Source organism: Equus quagga, chromosome 11 (assembly GCF_021613505.1).
Source record: "Equus quagga isolate Etosha38 chromosome 11, UCLA_HA_Equagga_1.0, whole genome shotgun sequence".
NCBI classification, from domain to species: Eukaryota; Metazoa; Chordata; class Mammalia; order Perissodactyla; family Equidae; genus Equus; species Equus quagga.
The window spans coordinates 102,880,735-102,901,026 of NC_060277.1; the positions used below are offsets into that span (position 1 = coordinate 102,880,735).

General features: G+C 42.3%; 1 protein-coding gene across 2 annotated transcripts in view; it reads right to left on the reverse strand.

The window, feature by feature from the left end:
• The window catches only part of PRKCA (protein kinase C alpha), a 404,998-nt gene that overhangs the window by 120,388 nt on the left and 264,318 nt on the right, over nt 1-20,292 (reverse strand). For both annotated transcript variants that reach the window (XM_046675327.1, XM_046675328.1), the window contains exons 4-5: nt 9,783-9,894; nt 6,234-6,362 (exon numbers count right to left, since the gene is read on the reverse strand). In XM_046675327.1, the coding sequence (XP_046531283.1) occupies nt 6,234-6,362; nt 9,783-9,894 (241 nt within the window). The remainder of the gene's footprint in view (nt 1-6,233; nt 6,363-9,782; nt 9,895-20,292) is intronic.

Consider the following 20,292-nt stretch of genomic DNA (forward strand, 5'->3'; position numbering starts at 1 on the left):
ATCTTTACAAAAAAAAAAGAAAAGAAAATCAGCCTTTCGCAGCCATCATTGTAACAAGTGATTAAGGCTCATCCATGGATGCTAAAACCATTGGGTAAAAGGTTGTTGGTCTGCAAGTATGATAGCCAGACTCCTTGTTAATTATAAACAGAAAAAGGTACCTTTGCACTGGAGGGATCTGATGATAATACCTTAACCAGGTGATCAAACGTAGCATCACCAATAACAGACGATCTGGATAAACTTGAGGGTAAGCAGGTTCTTGCAGACCCCCTCTCTCTAGCCCAAACCAAAGGACCAGCTACAGGAGCTGCATCACCTGTGTTCCTCAGCTGGCTCCAAATCCCACAGCCAAGATTTTATTTAACAGAAATTACCTCCAACTAATACCTTTTCCTTCAAGCAAGCAGCTCGGTCCAACTCCTCCTTGCTGGAAGCCCCATACTGGTTATTATATTCCACAAGCCTGTCTCCCACTGGGAAAAGCATCCTTACACAGCTTTTAGGCAACCAAGAGGCCACCTGCTGTGCCCCCTTTCCCACCACTGACAAAGAAAGTTGAGGGTCACTGTGAACCTCAGAGTGATGTCTGGAGTTCACGGCAGGAGGCTGATGCTCTATCCTTGTTGAAAACATAGCCACCTGGAACTTAAAATCTTCCTGTTTGAAAAATAACTCTTTCACTCAGAGCCTATCCTACATGACTCCTAACAACTGTGCAATCTATAAACTGTAAATGGTAGCCCTAACCCTTGAAAATGGAAATAAATTTCCCTCCAGCTCTCCCCACCTCACACTCAAAATCCCCAAATTCCTGGACTGTGTCAAGCACAGTCCTGAACGCACCATGCCCTTCCCTGGCTCTGCATCTTTACCTGAAATGCCCCTTCTCCCCACCTGTCCTCCTGGTTCCACTATCACTTCCATGTGAAGCCATCTGCAGCTTCCTCACGGCAGGCGAGGCACTGTTTCCTGAAGTTCAGGAACACACGGGAAAAACGGAACTGTGGGGGGAGCTTGGGAGATCTAGTTCCCACCACACTTTGAGGCACCTGGGCACTGCCCCATGTTTTTTTCACGTCCTAATTCCCCACAAGAACCTCACATACCAGAATAAGGACCGTCTTAATTACCTTAGCATCTTCAGTGCCTGGCAGAGAGCCTGACACATGCTCAGTATTTGTATAATGAATGGATGAGCCAAGGAATGAATGATTATCATATGAAGCTGAGTCTCACCGCCTTGACTCTGTAGCAAATACACTATTATAAGGCGGAAGAACACAGAGGGAATATTATTGTTTTAATCACAAGAACATGATGGCAAGTCTCTATAGCTGGGGTGGTGAGACATGGGGACAGAATCCGACACAGCCCCAGGAAGGCAGAGAGAGGAGGATTCGATCCCTGAGCTGCAAGGAGCTTCAGAGCCCTCAAGGAGCCTCCCCTCCCAGATGGAACTCGTTTTAGACCCTCCATCTCCAGGCCAAATTAGCAACCCAAAGTATCTAAGAAAATTAGACTGTTCTGCGGAATAATCTATTTGTGGGAGAGATGTGTTCCTGAAACAGCTATAAAGCATACGATATTTTTTCCATTTACTTACAACATTAAATTGAAAATTTGTTCCCATCAGGGAATTTTTTTTTTTACTACCCCTCCAAACCAAATAAACAAGCACACAGGAATGTAGAAAACCTATTAAAATCGCATATTGAAAGAAAAAGAATGACTCTGTTCAGATAACATCACCACTGCCCAAAGGCAAGAAATAAAAATACACCCCGAAAGTGGAGGACTTTCCCATAAACACCTCACCAATCTAGCACGGGAACTCATCTCTGATTTCAAAAGGGTGATTTCTGTCCCAAAGTCCGCTGGGAGTTTCTATTCTTCTTTGGGAATTATTTTCAATTTGAGCGATTCTGCACAGGTAAAATGGAAATAGAGCTAATCTAGCAATTAACACAGCTGTTCAGGGTTTAAGTGCATTTTCCAAGAAATCACTCGCATTTGGACCATAAACTCTACTCATTACGGTTTATTGTTTATATCTGCGTTCTCATGAAAGCCAGGCTAATTCCCACATCTCATTAAGCCCTCTACGAGAGCTCTCTTCCCCCGACCTCTCAAACATCTCCAGTCCTTCAGTCTCCTTTCTCCACGGGGACTTTCCCTGCCCGCTTGTCCTCCATGACCTGGAGCACCCCCCAGTGGTGTACCATTTAGCTCCCCCATAATTGACACTTAATTACACTGGACTTGGGTGGCTCTTTAAGTCCTTCACGTGTTTGTCTTTTCCCCGCTGGGTGTAAGTCCCACATGTGGACCTTCTGCAGCCCCTGAGAACCTGTGGAGTGCTGAATATGGGTTTAGCAAATATTTATGGGTTTGCTATTTATTCAAAAACAGACTCTTTAATCAGAGAGACTGGGGAGGCTCATCGCCTGCGGGCGTGGGAGTCAGACCTGGGTTCAGGCCCCGACCCCGTTTTTTTCTACCTTATAACTTGGAGCAATTTCCTTCCCTTCTCTCAGCTTGTTTGTTCCTCTTGAAAATGAGGATAATAATAGTACTCTGTGGAATTGTGAGGGGTCCATGAAACAATGAATATAAAGCGCTCAGCAGAGAGATGGGTCCGGTCCTCTGAACAGTAAGTACATAGTAAGCACTGAATAAATGGGAGCTATTGTTGCTGAAACCATCTGTCAAGACAAACTCTTGCCTGCACTGTGGGTGGGGAGGGTGCAGGCAGGTAACGGCAGGAGGGGCCCTCATGGCAGGGACTGCTCTAAAGCGGCTCTGCTTCGTGTTCCTTGCAGCCTCTCATATTGCAATAAGGTAAGTCTCAGGTCTTCTCTTTGGCTCTTTAAAACAATCTCCAGTGACGAACACAGCTACCTATTTTTCACAACTTTATCAGGTACTATATAAAAATGTGACTCCTCTGATACTTAAACCAAACTTATGAAAGAATGTCAATGTGGGGGGTGCTGGGTGAAGGGTGCATGGGAACTGTGTACTACTTTCACAACTGATTTTTTTTGCATTTGGACCATAAGCTCTACTCCTTATGGTTTATTATTTATATTTGTGTTCTCATTAAAACCAGGCTAATTCTGATTCTGCAAATCTAAAACTACTCAAAGTTTTAGAGAAATGATTACCTATTAGTTATTTCCTTGAGTTTGGCTTTCCTTCACACAAATAACTGTTTTTAAGATAGATTTGCTAAGGACTGAATGTTTGTATTCCAACCCCCTCTCCCCGTAAATTCATAAGTTGAAGCCCTAACCCCCTAGGTGATGGTATTTGGAGATGGGGCCTTGGGAGATGGTTAGGTCAGCAGGGTGGAGTCCTCATGACGGGATTAGCGCCCTTATGTGACATCAGATAGCTTGCTTCGTCTCTCTCCCTCCCTCTACCCTGTGAGGACACAGCTAGAAGGAGACCACCTACAAGCCAGGAAGAGAGTCCTCACCTTGATCTTGGATTTCTCAGCCTCCAGAACTGTGAGAAATAAATGTTTGCTGTTTAAGCCGCCCAGCCTGTGGTATTTGTTAGGGCTGCCTGAACTAAAACAAGATCGCAATTCGTATTGATGCTATCATTAAAATATTAAACTTACCGTCTTTGTGACTTTGGACGAGTTATTTTATTTCTTTGTGCCTTGGTGTCTTCATCTACAAAGTAAACTTCCACACAAGTTTAAAAAGTTAACTGGGACAAGTGCTTAGAAAGTGCCCCTTTGTGGGAAGTGCTCATAAGCGTCAGCTGCTATTGCTGTGTTACTAAACTATTGCTGAATTCACATTCCCAGAGCAGAGCTATATCTATGCAAAATATTTTAGACTAATCCTCAAGAGACTTGGCCTAGATTGTTGCTGTAAGTTATACTGGTTGGCTTTCATGCGTGAAAAGTCCATGTCTAACTCTGTGACGGGTGTTGTCCCCTAAGATGATTCTATAATTGTGAGTCAAGTTCAACTCCTGGCAATGGTGGAACAATTACCCTATGAGTCCTAGGAGAACACTCTTTGCTGTCCTTGCATGATGGGACCTGATCTTTCTCTTCTGCCTGTGTACCATGTGCCACCGTGGCCAGTGCATCTGTTTCCCCTCTGTGTAGTGTTACCTCTGCAAGACTCCCGAGGCTCAAAGAAGAGACTGGAAAGCTTAGGCAGCATCATATAGTTGCTGCTTTTATTACAGGAGAAGGCACGGGGCAGGACCAGCATGCACAGTGTGTGTTTTGCTGTATTCAGAAGCACAACAAGTGAGAGCTGCCCATTTAAAAATTCTGCCCAGACTATTCTTGCCTTACAGTGAGCTGTGAACCTCACAATTTAGCTCTATTAACCTATGATGTCTATTATATTGTCAATGGCGGTAGCTTCATAAAGCTAAGGAAAAATATGGAAATGTTTAGCCAATAGGCTTGCGACTTGATGCTACTCAATCCCTTAACACCTCTTGAGACTATGTTTTATGGTAGTTTTCTCCTAAACTGCATGCTCCCTGCCTCCATACATGACTTTGACAAGGTAGGAGCCACAGTAGAAAAGAGAGAGAAACAGTGTGAGGCTGTGATGTGCAGACATGCTCATGGCCCCCACAGAACCCCAATTCCTCTGGGCAGAGAGCATCGGTGCCCATGAGGTCAGAGGGGCCCTGGCTGTTAGCCCAGAGGAGGACAGAATGGACTCTGTTGACAGCATCAGTCCAATGAAAGGAAATTGAGGTGATAGCCACAGCCCCAAATGCAAGGGTACAGGAGGGATAGGTCTGAGAAAATAAAGAAACTTCTCTAAAACACAAAAGGTCAAGAGATTCCATGTCTATGACAGAGATTTTATTCACAAGTCAATCTGAACCATTAGCTATATTTGGTGTTTGCTCCATAAGGTTATCCAGAGGCAAACTGTATTGACTCTTTTCTAGAAACACCTCGAAATCCTTTGATTTTCCCTGAATTCTTACTTGAGAGGACAGTGTTGGGTAGAAAATTTGCTTATTTAAAAAAAAAAAAAAATGAGGCTATTTTCAAAAGCAAGCCTTCTCTGGAACTCTCTCCTCTTTTTGTTTCCCCTTAAATAGACCCTTTCAGTCTTTGTCTGTAATATCTTCTGGTATTTACAAATAAATAACATTAATGTTAGTCTTTCCATTTTTATGATAGCCCAGCATTCCTAAATACAAATGGAAAGGTAATACCTTTGCCGATCAAATGAAAACAAACGTCTTGTCAAAGAAAGGAGAGTAGATGGTGGTACACGAGGGGGTCCAAGAGCAAGAAAACAAGGTTGACATCCGAGAGTTAAACCATGAATCAACCTGGGGTGGGTCACAGCACAGACACATCAGAGCACCTTGAGGACACAGGATGGGGTCCTGGGCCAACAACACTCAAAGATAACTTGATTGACAGTGTTGATAAACCTCAAGTGGGTTTGGTGGGAAAACCAAAGGAAAAGCTGCGCTATGACAGAGCCCCCCCAGACACAGCCCCGACGAGGGTCCTGGCCCCTGGATGGGAATTCTGGTCCCACAGCTAGGCTGTTTGTATGAGGTGCACGTGGTGTGATAATTAGAAATATAGGGTATAGAGTCAAAACCCCTTGGATCCAATCTTGGCTCCTTGCTTACTCTGTGACATTGCAAGTCTCTGATCTCTCTGTGCGTCAGTTTCCTCTTCTGGAAAATGAGGCTAATAATCCGGTAGTTGTGAAGAAGATGCAAATTAATCTATGTGAAGTTCTTAGCACCGTGCCTAACCCAGAGGAAGCACACACGCTCAATGGTGGCTGCGGCTGCTGATGTTGTCATCATTACGATGGACTTATCAGGTCATCATAGCCTGATGCTATTCAACATCTGGATCATCCATCTGCCTCCCCTCATCCTAGTTCCACTCTTACCAACAGCATTTTGCTTAATTGGCTTCCCTGTCCCCCATCACCAGGGGGACAATACACTGGCCACGCTGTCAGAGTACCTCAATCCACAGGGTGGTTCTGACTTTGTATGACATTGAGTCTTTGGGAATTCGGCATACAGAGTGGTCTCCTGGGAGGTGTGTTGACGTGTTAATGTGAATCAGTGGCTCTGAGTCTGACCAGCTCCGAGGCAATGACAAGCCCGGGTTTCTGAGCCTCGTCTCGGCGTCAGCCTGACCTTCATCTGAATGCCCACCAAGAAGTTGCATGTTTTACGCCTCTTCATGATGGTCTTACCTGTGACATGGAGCTTTTCATCGGCAACCTCCGCCTTCAGGTAGATCCGCCCTCTCTTCTCTGTGTGGTCCATCCCGCAGAGGCTGGGGACATTTATCACACACTGCTTGTGCACATTCATATCACAGGCTGTGAATCAAGAAGGCGAGGGGTGAGGCTGGCTGGGCATATGGACTCAAACCATCACTTCCTCAGTGTTTTGGTTGTATGAGCAGAAGTGACAATGAGCTACCCTCTAACTCGATACTTTGCTATAATGTTTTTGGTGACATAAAGAACTGTTAGCAGATGTCCCTTACAGCTCAGACTTCATGACAATATCCTTAAAATATCTGTACTACATTTGTTTAGTCTTAACTGAAGCAAAATACCCCTGCCTGGTCTTCCGTGAACACTTCAAATATTGAACAGTATACAAAATTCACATAGGTAAATGCATACAAAGCACAGGCTAATTAATATTTTAGGTACACGGAGGCAAATAACATACAAATTTTAAACAGAGGATACTTTTTGTCAAAGAATTTCTTATGCTTCTCTGAGATCACCACTCAGAGTGAGAATCTGTGGGTCACGTACAGGAAATTCATAAAATTTTCCTTTCCTCTGCTAACTCTGCACTTTCAAGAAGGCTTAAGTATACTGCTTTTGTTGTTGTTGTTTTTAAAAGAACTTGTCTTTGATATTTTAAACCTGTCTTCAAATACATAAATATTACTCCAAGTAAAACAAATACATGCCTGGCATGATAAGCCATTCCTTACTAGCTGACATCACGTGGGTGAGACAGGGGGAGGATAAAAAAAGATCAGTCTTGTTGCAATGAACCAAAGAAACCCTGAAAAAGAATCCTGTGACTGAACACCAACATAAGACTCTGTAGGTGTTCCAGCTTTATCGTTCATCTACCTTCAGGCTTCCAGAAGGAGGGACGGCCACTGGAATCCTCACACATCCTCGAAGGGACGCTACAAGGCTCTTCTGGAACCTTCAAGGTGGAGCCTTCACGCCCGTTTCATTTTGAGTGTTTAATTTGAACATGGTGAAGTAATTTGCAAAGAGCATCATGAATAATGAATATTTGCTATGATTAAACACTGAAAGCAGGATAAGGGACACAACGAGGAAAGAACAATTAGCTGATTCACAAATGTCAATTCTGTTTAGGCTTCTATGTCCAAAGGTAACTGTTCAAAATCATGTACCTTGGTTCAGCCATAGAAACGCTCTTGAAAAGCGGTTCCATGGACACGGCTTGGGTTAACCAAATCCTATCTTTAAGTGCCTGGGCAGAATTTGCAACTTGAAACAAATGCCTGAGCCTCTGGAAAGGACATGGACAACAGGCAGGGCATCGGAGGGGAAAGTGCACTCGGTCGTCTTCTTGTCTTGGCTCTGCTGTTAAGTGGTTTTATATCTTGGGAAGCTCACTTGCTCTCTCTGATTCCATTTCCTGCTCTGCAAACTAACAGCTTAGCCTAGACAAGTGGCTGCTCACTCCCTCTGCCCCCTCCAAGCAGAATCATATACAGTCTTATAATCCTACCATGTGTAAGGGCACAGGAAGAGGTTTCCTCTCTGCAGAAGTTAAGGGAGGGGTCGGGGTCTTGGTGCCCACCTGCTTATTTGCCTCCTTCCTTGAGGAAGGAGCACAGGGGGCAGCCCCAGAAGCCCTAGGATTCCAAGGAAAAGAGTTGAAAACAAAACAAAAAGCACTGGTCTAGGTCAGTGGTTTTCAAAATTTTTTAGTAATGGAACCCGTCTTTCAAACAAAATCTTAAGCAGAATCCTAATACATAAACCAGATGAGTGTTATTTCACTAGCGTAAACTTAGTTAATAAATTCAAATTTATAGCATTTATTTATTATAAACACATTCATGGATAGCCAATAAAACCCTCTGATCCAAACAAAATTTTGAAACCGGCTGTTCGGGATGTTAGGTGAAGTCTCAGTTAAGCCTCAACAACTCATTAATTCCTGTATTTTGTTACAGTTGTACAGCGTCACCAAATGAAGAGTACGCACAAACGGCTACATGCTCTAACAGCGTGCTTCCCAATCCTGGCAGATGCTTCAGTGGAGAGGACGTGGCAGGAGGAACCTGATTGCATATTTTGCCCAATGAGTGAAGCTGTGGCAACATCGAGGCTCCGATGTCATCTCCAACTTGTCAAGGTTGAATGTGTAACACATTCAAGTGTTCGTTTTTGTTTCAAGTTTTAAAATGGTTAAAAGTATATTTACAAGTGGACTTAGAATTTGCACTTGCAGAAACCCTGAAAACCTCGTCTTTGCAATCCTAGGGTTTCTTGGAACATAGAAGGCCACTGGCCTTGATGATCACAAAGCTTTCGTTAGGCTATTAAATTCTACAGCTTTGTACGGTGAAGTAGCCCTGTGTTCTGAGAAATTATCTACTCTACAATGTTCAGCTATCTTGATTTTTTATATATTGTCCTTGCTCCATTTAGAATACACATATAAAGCTTTTGGCCATAATAGCAGTCACTAAGGAATGACAGTATACTGATAATGCTTCCCCTTCTACTAGAAAAACAGGCTCAGTAATTACCTTTCTATGTCCTAAAAATATACTTTCCTTTAAACAAATAAATAGCCTGGGGAAATCTCATAATATAGGAATTACCACAGTGAAGATTTTCCATAGTTGTTTTTTTTCCGCCTGGTATTTGATGGAGATACATACAGAACAAAAAAGGAGAATGGGGGTTTGGCCTGGTGGTATACTACTTGGGTTTGCATGCTCTGTTTCAGTGGCTTGGGGTTCATGGGTTCAGATCCTGGGTGCAGACCCACGCACTGCTTATCAAGCCATGCTCTGGTGGCATCCCACATACAAAGTAGAGGAAGATTGGCACAGATGTTAGCTCAGGGCCAATCTTCCTCGCCAAAAACCTTAAAAATTAAAAAGGAGAATGGCAGAGCGCTGATGTCCTCCTCGTCGATGGTCTTCAGTGATTAATTTCATCTCTAGCTGGACTGATAGAAATTTGATCTGCCCATGAACACGCAAGGTGAGTGAACTTAAGTAAGATGCCATCCTGGTTTTTATTTTCATTGTGGTTTCAGTTTTAAGGAAAGCCTACTGGATTTTTCCACAGTCCACCCACTAATTAGAGACACAGGAAGATAATGACTATGGTTGCTTAGCTTATTTTAAAGTCTAACCAAAGGTAGAATCTGGAGGTGAGGAGTCTTCTTTCAACACATGGCATTTGCTTTAGGGTTTGACTAGCCTGCATTTTACCGTGATTGAAGATTTCTCCCATGGAAAAACGCGACAGCACCAACTTCATTTATAAATGGGGTGCTTCTTTTGGGTTCACAATTAGGCAATTACATAGTTTAATAAACCCGAACTTTGAGAGCAGAGAGATTCTACCCTTTTTCAGTCTTGTATATATCTGAACAAATTTTCTGTATTGATGAGTGGTGTTGAAAAGTTACTGAACCTGAAGTGCTCTGTAAACTCTGGGCATAAGCTGCAGAGCCTCGCCATCTACTGGAAAGGAAAACTTACTTACTGTCACATTTCATCCCTTGATGGATAAGTCCATACAGCAATGACCCACAGTGATCACAGAAGGTGGGGCTTCCGTAAGTGTGGATTTTAAACTTGTGCTTGCTCCTGGGGTCCTGGGGGAAGAAAAAGCACAGAGCTCATTCCAGTCATTAGAGGACCACATCTTTGGACCAAGCCAAGCTCAGGCCCCACCCACTCCCCATCCTCATGTCAACATTCAATGGCACCAGACTGTGCACCATTCTCTGGGGTCATACAATGGGTGGTGGCGACTTTGCCACATCATATGTTAATAGGCTGCCTATTCTGGGCTGTGTAACAAATACCCATGTTTCCTCTCTTTACGGGGTGTAATTTGCACATACCAGGGTTTCCACTAACGCTGTCACTTCTGGATTTACAGTCATCAAAGCGAGTGAGTGCAAGCACAGTGCTCAGACAGCTTGGGATCTCTGTGTCCCTAGTGCCCAGCACAGGCTGCAGCACAGAGCAGGCACAGAATAGGGGGGTTTGTGAAGCTGAACTGAATGGCCCTGGATCCACTCAATGGAGTTTGGGCCATCTCCTTTTGGGCAAGGTTTCCAAAAACACAATCTTCTGTTAAGACCAGATACACACCTAAACTGAGAGGGACATCTTCCTGCTTCTGCACTATTTTTAAAGCATTATATGTATTTGCATGGGGAAACAAGCATAATCAGATCAAAATTGGAAATGCACTGAACGTATGCTCCCCATAGTCCCCTGCTGCAATTTCATTACCTTCTATAGCATGCCATACAAATTACTGAAGGTGCAGCTAGGCAGCTTCTCTTCAGGGAGCGTTTTTCTTCCTCATCCCACAGACAGATTATAGACAAGGAAGTAAAAATTCTATATAGCATACCACAGTAATTAAAGAGCATGGACTCGGGGGTCAGACTGCCGAGGTTCAAATCCCAGTTATGTGACTTCCCAGACATGTGACCTTGGACAAATTACTTATCCTTTCCGCCTCAGCTGTAAACTGGGAAATTAACAGCACCTATCCTATGTGGTTGTCACGTGGGCAAAACAACTCGATCTTAGTAAAATGCTCAGATGGGTGAATCCACGTAGACCAGGGAAGCTCCTCTGCTTCTTGGGCCTCTGTTCATTAATACGTAAAAGTAGAGGGTTGAGTGAAAAGATCTTTACGTCCTACTTGCACTCTAAAACAATTCCATACTCCACATGTCCATATCAAGACCCTTCCTCCTGAAAGTCCTCCTCCTGAATCATTCTTTGTGGCCTGAGCAGCTGTAAAGACACAGCTGCCAGTCACTGAATTAAGGAAGATGACAGAGGAGCAGGCAAAGGGCAGGAGACCAGGAGCTCCACTGTAGACATGTCCTTTCGTGTTTCTCAAACGCAAAGATACACAAAGAAAGATATTCTTGGTTTTTGACTAAGAACCTAGGTGCTGGTGAGGTGAGGGAATTGCAAGGGTGATTTTGACTTTAAAAGATAATTCACCTTTTGGTTGACTTTGGAATCAAAATCTAAGCCATATACATGCCAAAGAATTATTATGATTACTTATTAAAGACATAAATTTTAGAATTCTGGAATACATCAATCATGCAGAATAGTACAAAGACTAGGAAACCAAACACTCACCTAAGCGCCACTCAGACTTGCTAATGTTAATATTTCCCCCGATTTTTTCACTGTATAAATTCTTGTCCTACAGAGAAGGGAGTGACCTTCAAAGTCATGTGGCTGGCGAATATCAGAGATGGGATTTGACCAACGTTTGCACCTTTAACACTGATTCCCATCCAAAAGCTTTCAGAAATCCATCCAGAATGAGGATCTGGCTCCTAACATCTTTTTAAAAAATTTTTATATTTGCAACACATTTTTCTTTTAAATGAGTCCACCACCTGTTTTGTAAATAAAGTTTTACTGGAACACAGCCATATTCATTCATTTACATATTTTCTGTGGCTGCAATGGCAGAGTTGAGCAGTTGTAACAGAGCCCACGTGGCCCACAAAGCCTAAAATATTTACTATCTGGCCCTTACAGAAACAGTTTGCCAATCCCTGCTTTAGGACCATGGTTTTCAAAGTATGGTCTCTACGTGGCGCCAGCATCTCCTGCAGCTTGTTGGAAATGAAATTATTTAGCCCCTCCTCAGATCAACTCAATCAGAAACTCTGCAGGTGAGGCCTCAAGGTCTGTAGGTCCACTAGCCCTGCAGGTGATCCTAATTTTGGCAGGCTCACTAAAGACTGAGAACCACTGCTTTAGAAGGTTATTCAACAAATATCAAGAAAGTGCCTAATAGATGCTAGTTACATACACGTGTAGATGATTAACAATATTCTTGAGGCAGGCCACTAACTTACTTTCTAAATCTCCCTCAGGGTGTGAAAAAGCAACACCTTCCTTGGGAGATCATTTTTCCCAACAAGCAGCAGCTGTGAATATGGTCTACAGTATGGCCTTAGCCTTCCACCATTCAAGCAGTTCACCAATTTTTTCAATATCCAAGGATGTTAGGCAGAATGTCGAGGGAAGAGGCCAGTACCAATGAAAAGTTCCCAGGTCCACAGTAAAAGTTGTGTCCTACCACGTGGAGGACAAAGAGGATGCTAGCGGAAAGGGAGCAGCCAGTTTTCCCACAGAAGCAAGGCATCAACAACTGGCAGTAAATAAATAAAGCATGGCAGCTCACACACAGCCCTCTGGAGGCTGGGAGTGTCAGGCAGCTGCAGGGTGGCTGGCCTGCCAGTTGGTTGTCACGTAGATCTCTACTGATGTGGCACATGGGCAACTTGCTTCACTTTGCAGGAAAACCTAAGTCTTACTCATCCAGCCCCCATATGGCATCTTCAGGCTCTAATCTTTTGGAGGTGTAGGGAGGAAACCATCGCTTCCACTTCCTGTATAAACCTGGAGAATGACCAAGTCTTGGAGTCCTCACACTCCAAAATCATGAGTGGCCAAGGATCGTGACTATAACAACGATAATAATAATAATAATACCACCACCACCTGTTTGTTGATCATCATGTGTGTGCACGTGCTTTACACTAACCAAGATCCCTCCTATAAAAAGAGCATTTACCAGGATTCTGGACACCTGTGTTCTGACTCCTGCCTTCATACAAACTCAGCAACCTTGGAAAAGTCATGTCACTATTTTATAAAGCCGAAATAAAACCAGTCTGCCTATGTCATAGCCTGGGGTGAGGCTTAACTTAGGGAACCTATGAGAAAGGACTTTGCAACCTGGAATCCTTAGACAAATACAAGAGAGGATCATTACAATTATATGAGCCTTGGAAGTAAACCAAGGTTTGCCCGAATGGGAAGGAAAAGGAAAGCTAATCAACCTATCCTCGCAGGTGGTCGGAGCGGAGGCCAACTTAGCGAGAAGGCAGGGGCCTTCCTCCGAGGTCCTGAGCTCCTGCGCTCTGCTCAAGCCTGGCTTTCCAAGGCAAACGTTCCAGGCCGAGTGGTAAATTGTGAAACCACCTGCCAACATAACACACTCATGCACTGTCTCAACCATGTGGACGAGTCCATCTCCCGCCCCGCAGAAACGGAATGCAGAAGCATGGACACTCTTTTCCAGTCTGATTGTTCTCATCCAGTCTGACAAAAGAAACCACAGTGTTGGCTAAAGAGCTGTGACTTAATGGAGATTTGTGGAAAGCAGCTGTTCTAAGAACTCGCCAGGCTCTATGTTTCTATAAAAAGCCACTAAATAGAGGTGCATTTTACTTCTTTGGGCCCTGATCTCATCTGGAGTCTTGAAGGTGTTGGACCGGATTAACATGTTTCAAGTGGTATTTCACAGAGCCCTACAGTTGTCAGGAGGTGCCTGGGGCTGCTGAGGATGAGAAAGGGGGAGGGCAAGAGAGGGAGGCCGCTGCTAAAAGAAAAGTTCAAAAACAACTGGACTAGATGATCTCTTTGATTCCATCTTGCTTTTAAAAAGAAAATAACAAATTTTTTATTATTTTGAAATAATTTAAGACTCACAAGAATCAGCAAAAAATAGTATAGACTTTCTATGTACTCTTCACCCAGCTTTCCCAGCCGTAACATCTTACATGACCATAGCACATCAGCAAAACTGGACCACTGCCACTGCCACAGTACCATTAACTAAACCACAGGCTTTAGGGTTTCACCAGATCTTACATGCATAATTCCAACACGTTATTTTTATTGTACAACTCAAGTAGAAGACCATCAAAGGAAAACTCTTGCTTGAGCCGTCCTTTCACTGGCTCCAGAGGAGCTTTCCTGAGAGCTGCCAAGGGAATCACACAAACTGTGACTGCTGTGGTGTTCCCAGGAGGCTGTGTGGGGCCAGGGAGGTGTACGGGGAGGAGCTGAGTCCTGGGTGTCTTGTGTGGGAGTCCCACTTGCCCTCAGGTTGTGAGAAGCAGCATCTGATGGACAGGGCCTCAGGACTCTTTCTTACATCTATAAACCTTGACGTTCAGTCCTTCCTCAGGTGACCCCCAGGTGGCACCCCGGCTTCTCTCACTTGCTCTGACTGTTCCCTCCATCTCACATAACCACCACAGGCCGAGAGCCCACCTGCTGAAATACCTAAAAAGGCAACAAGGAAGGCTGCTTCCTTCTCCCAGGAAGCCTCTCCAGAGGTCAGCGCCAGATACAATTTTCCTCTTTCCTCTGACCCTCCACAGCATTTTATCTCTGTCTTTTATATGCCACTTACACATTCTGCCACTTACGATAGTGATTACTCTATCTACCTCCTCCTTTGTTCCTTCATCATTTCTCTCTCACGCACATGCCTGGAGGACAGACACTGAAGCCTAAACCAGAGGTTCTAACGCACATTGCTGAATTCGCAACTGTACCAGAACCAAGGCTGACAATGACGTTTTAGGTATTAGTTTTCTCTCTGAGCTTCCTGGAAACCAAAGCAAAAAAGGGAAAAGAAACATAACAGGTTCCTCTGGGACTGCAAAGACACCTGAACGTAGAAACCTGTCTTAGCAGCCTCTAAATCATTTTGTCTCACATTCGGTAAAAAAAAATAATAAATACATGTGAAAAGAACTACCAAATATTTAGCAAAGCATACTTTATCACTGTTCACCTGAGAGTTCTAGATAAAATTATCCCACATACAAGTTATGGTCCGTTTGGCTGCACTTGGTGCCACACAGAAATGGCCAGTATACACCAAGTCGTCACTATTACCAAGTTAGTAACATTTTCCCGTTTAGTGCAATACTTGTATATCTTACTTTTACTTCTCCAGGCACTGGCAGCCTCTCATTAAGTGGAGTATGAAACCTGCTGTCATATGTCAGAAGCCTGACATTATATTATAACTAAAGAGGTTTGGAAACATTCAGCTCAGATGCTTCTGTCATATTCACGGTTGGGGGAGAAAAAGAAGTTTTTGACTAAAGCAATTTTCATAGGCACAAATGAAGTCTAACCCACAAATCTAAATCTAGGCCTCTTAGAAAAAAATAACAAAGGGAAATTTCTAGTTCTATGGAAAGCATCTGCTAGCCTGTTTCTCATATCTTAGTTTTATAATGTAGCAACTTAATTAGCCTCCCTTGGAAATATTTCTCAGCATCTCTACCGGGACTTTTCAAAGTCTTTCAATCATCATCACCACCACTATCATCATCAACCATGTGGAAGGCGTATTCTAGGTATGTCTGAAATTGCAGTCTTCAAGCGTGGGGATTAATGTAGCAATGTGAAACCTCTAGAGGAATTACGGCTCCCTGTACACCAGGAGGCAGGCAAGCAATGAGGCTTTTTTGATGAGGATGTTTATATTTGAGTAGACATCGCTTCAAATGCCCTTTTAATTTGATGAGTAAAATAATGGCAGGCTTTTGGCTAGAGGTCGTCCTGGCACGAATTTTCCACCGGTATTTGAATGTCTCTGAAATGCCCCACAGGTTTTTCTTACAGGACCAAAATGCCTGTCATTTAGGGCTGGAGTTCAGGATTTAAGAGTCTCTGGAAAAGACTGTTTTTAACTGAGTGAAGCCCTGCGGTGTGACTTCCTCTGTCGCCCAGAGCAGTGTGGCTCCCTCAAGCTGCTCCCTCTAAATACCAAGGAAACTTCCCCATGTTCACCATCTGATGCATTCCCATGAATCATACTTGTAAGCCAGGCTTGGGTCTAAATGTCACCCACATGCTGACTACACAAGCAACACCAAAAACATTGCTCCAAGGGCGAAGCTGGCATCATTTCTGTGATCTTAAATTTCTGGGGAATTAGTTTTTTGTTTTTCTTTTTAACTCTATGCTTGAAAAAATTCCTATTTAAAATTTTTTTGTTAACATGGGAGTATTACCAGTACCAGATCATAGATCAGGGTGGTTTTATGTAACTTGGGTATCACCATAATTATTACACTGGAGAACACGCACTGAGCAAGGCTCCAACAGCCCTTCTCCGGCTGCCGAACCAGCCTGGCCAGCTCTTCATTTGGGCTTAGGGAGAGTGCTTTGCCTTTGATTACACTGGTCATGTTGAATGTTGCCTGTTCTAAGAAAGAACTAAGCAACTTTCATTTCTGGTGATAGTTAATTTTTTATCTTAATGCAATCCCATTTTATTCTGATGAATAACATTCACTTTCATGGTTGGACTAACTTGTCAAACCAGGCTTTTCTAGAAGAAGGATTCTTACAGGTCCCTTGCCCAGCTATGCAAGATGCTGTAATCATTAAACGGGAAGTGACAAACTCTTCAAAAAACATTCTACATAAATCTCTACCAGCAAGGCAATGTCTAAATAAGCCATAATATATTTATACCATGGAATACTACGTAGCAGTTAAATCAAATGAGCTAGATCTTTCTGTAACAACATGGACAGATCTCCAAGATATACTGCCTAATGAAAAGAGCAAGTCACAGAATGAAACATAAAATATAATGACATTTACGTAAAAAGCAGAATAAAAAATAACCCCAAGATATAGAATGATAATACAGCCTTTCTCTAGATATATATATATATATATATATATAAGAAAAATGCCTCTGGGAAAGGGTAGGAACAGACTAGCTTCAGAGACGACAGGGAGAGGAGCCTTTAAACATTATCTGAAAAGATTTAAGCTAAGAAAAAATGAATTAATACACTATCCTTGCAATCTAAATTACCATGAATCCCAGCTGAATATATTTGGTTATATTTCAACCAGTTCATGAGACGCCATTAGAGGGAGAGCTATGCATCTTGAAGGAATTCGGGCATAACTGCTGTATCTGGTCATCAATGTTTAGCAACCCACTGAAAAGAAGGTGTCTATATGAGATCATCAGGCAGATATTCGGTACCACTAGCCATCAATAAAACTGAAATCTTAATTAAAGGCTATAAGAGATCACCATCTCCCTAATTTGGAATAAATTTTATATGTTGTCATATCAGGACAAAAACTTGACATATATTGATGTCTTATCAACTGCAAAAGAACCTCTGATGGTTTAGTATGAAATTCTGTATTAAAATGAGCAAATATTCAAACAACAAAGCCTATTATTCATCAAAAATAAGGTATTTCCTCGTTAGCTATAAGTTTCTGCATTTCACCTCAAAAATTCTTTATTGTACACCTACTATGTGCCAAGTGGTGTGTCCATAGTGACAAAGACTCCAGGTGTGGCTCAGGTCCCATCTCACTTGGGAGAGACTGGGTTATACTGTGTTAACAAATCATTAGCTTTCTAACAAATCACTCAAATGTTTATTATGTTAAGCCACTGAAAGGTGTTTCACACTCTTCACCCTACGACCCAAACTGAGAGAGCAGCCTCTGTCTGGGATATTGCCAGTCTCATGGCAAAGGAAAAAGAGAAATGGCAGAACCACTCAATGGCTCTTAAATCTCCTACTTGGAAATGTTGCCATCATTTCTGCTCACATTTGACTGACCAAAGCAAAACTCATGGCCAAGCTGGAAGTCAACAGGGCAAGGGTATATAAACCTCCCCAGGAAGGGACAGTGAAGGTTTTGAATAATAATATCATCTACAAAAACCCCAGAAAGCTCAGGCTATTGCTGTTTTACAATATTTGATGAAGAACAACAGAATGGGTTAGAACTTCAAACTTTGAAAGCTTGTAGGTTTAAGCTCAAATGAATATAGTTTTAAGTTGGTGATGTCAAATAAACCATCTATCTTTAGCTATTATATTCGCTTAGCAGCAAAGTAGTAACAAAACCCCCTAAATCTCATTGGCTTACCACAACAAATATTTACTTCTCACTCATGTTATATGTCAGGCACTGCAGGAGAGGAACACCTGTCTGCTCATTCTGGGACCAAGGGATGAAGGCACAACCACTATTTGGGACACACTGTCATCAGGGAAAGAAAAGCAAGAAGTGGAGTTGAACAATGCCATCTGTTAATGCTTCTTGCAACTGACATATTTCCCACTGGTCAAAGAAAGTCACAGGGCAAGCCTGACCCCGGGTGGGAGATGCTTTTCCTCCAGGGGGGACTGCAAACCACATGGCAATAGCGGGATCTATCATCCTGTTATAGGTGATGGAGCAAATGGTGGGGACAATAAGACAATCTTCTGCAGATGTTCCTTCATTTCTTCATCTACACTATGTACTTAGGAGTTCATGGAGGTTTGTTTCAAGGATAAATCATTATTTTTCTTTTTTCTATAGTCATAGTGACTCCTCTAAGAAAAAAAATCATTCAAATATTGTTTCTTTGCATGTTCAATTAGATATGTTGACTACAACTAGCTTTATGATAATCTTGGAAACGGTAATCTTTTTAGGAAAATCTCACATTTAAAAAAATGTTATTTTTTTCTATTTTAAGTTTTTAATTTGAAATAGTTTTAGACTCACAAGTTGTAACAAAGGTGCACAGAGTTCCCGTGTACCCTTCAGCCAGCTTCCCCCAGTGATAGCATCTTATATAAGCACAGCACATGATCCAAATCCAGAAATGGACGCTGGTATAAAAGGATTCTACCAGTTTTTACATGCACTTATTGTGTCTGTGTGTATAGCTCTACAAAATGTTATCCCATTCACAGTAATGATAAGAACAGTTCCCTCCCCACAGAGAAGCTCTTTGTACCACCTTTTTATAGCCATACCCTCCCCCATCCATAACCTCTGGCAACCACTGATCTGTTATCTGTTCTCTGTTCAACTTTTATAGCATTTTTTTTCAGCACCAAATAATCTTTGTGCTAATTAAAGATTTGGTTAGCTCTAATGCCATAGTTTGAAAGGAAAATGAAATAGGAATACAAGAAGCATCTTAGTTATGTGAACCTCTGCCAGCCCCGAACACAGTTGTCTCCTAAAAAAAAAAAAAACCTCATGGCTAAGTTTACATAACTATCTGAGAACAAATCAGAGATAAATGGAAACATATTTATTTGAGAGCCTCCAACATCCCATCATCTCTGCTTAATTTGGTAAAATCAGAATTAGGCTGTCGTTCATGTGAGGAACACTGTCTGACATTTTGAGATGGTGTAGAACAAATTTTGAAGCCTGATATTTGATAGTAGGTAGACAATATGCCTGAGATGCAGCACTTCTTTTGGTGATGGACTTGAAAAAAGCATAACATTACCGGCAAGCAGGCTGATTTTATGCCTCCCTATAATGCCAGAAGACTCGCCAGCAGCAGGCATTTATTTGTTCAACTGATTAAACACAACAAAGGAGGCAAAAGGTGTGTCCCCGTCTCTTTCTTGACTTGCCAAGTCCAAAGAGGGCAGGATTCTTTCTTTCTTTAGGGACCTCTGATTCCTTATCCGGATTGCTTATTACTCCCAATAACTATTTCCCAAACGGCAACCCCTCCTACAACATTAAGATGTTTACTTCCTGATGTCCAATGATCTTTTTGGTTATGACTTGATGTTTTTTTAAAAAATGTGAAGCTTATGGTAAAATTATTTTAGTCACTTGTTACTTATGTTCAATTGTTTCTTCACATGTTCATCGTGTGGTTCAAATCATCTTCATTATGGTAAAATCAGAAAATACAGTTCAGTAGAAAGAAAAATTATACATATATAACTATTTTGGTATGTTTCATTCAAGAAAGATAAGAGTGTGTGTGTTTTCTTAGGAATCATACTGAATAGACAGGTCTTTTTTTGTTTGTTTTAAAACTAATTATTCATCTCAAACACCTTTCCACGTCATTAAATACAAAGCAGTATCACATTTTACTGTATGATACTTCATCATACAGATGTGCCATAATTGATTTAACTAATCCCCAAGTCCTGGACAGTTAGGTTATTTCCAGTTTCTCCATTATAAACAACACTATTGCGCAAGTGTCTTATCAGCTCCTCGGGAGAAAAGCCAGTAGTGGAAATCTTGGGCCAACTGGATGAACATGAGATACTAAACTTAAAAGCTTTCCATCAAACACAGCCAGGGGTCTGTTTTTGATCAGGCCACTCTGGTTGTGCTGGATGGTTGCTGAGTGGTTGCTGAGCCTTCTGGAT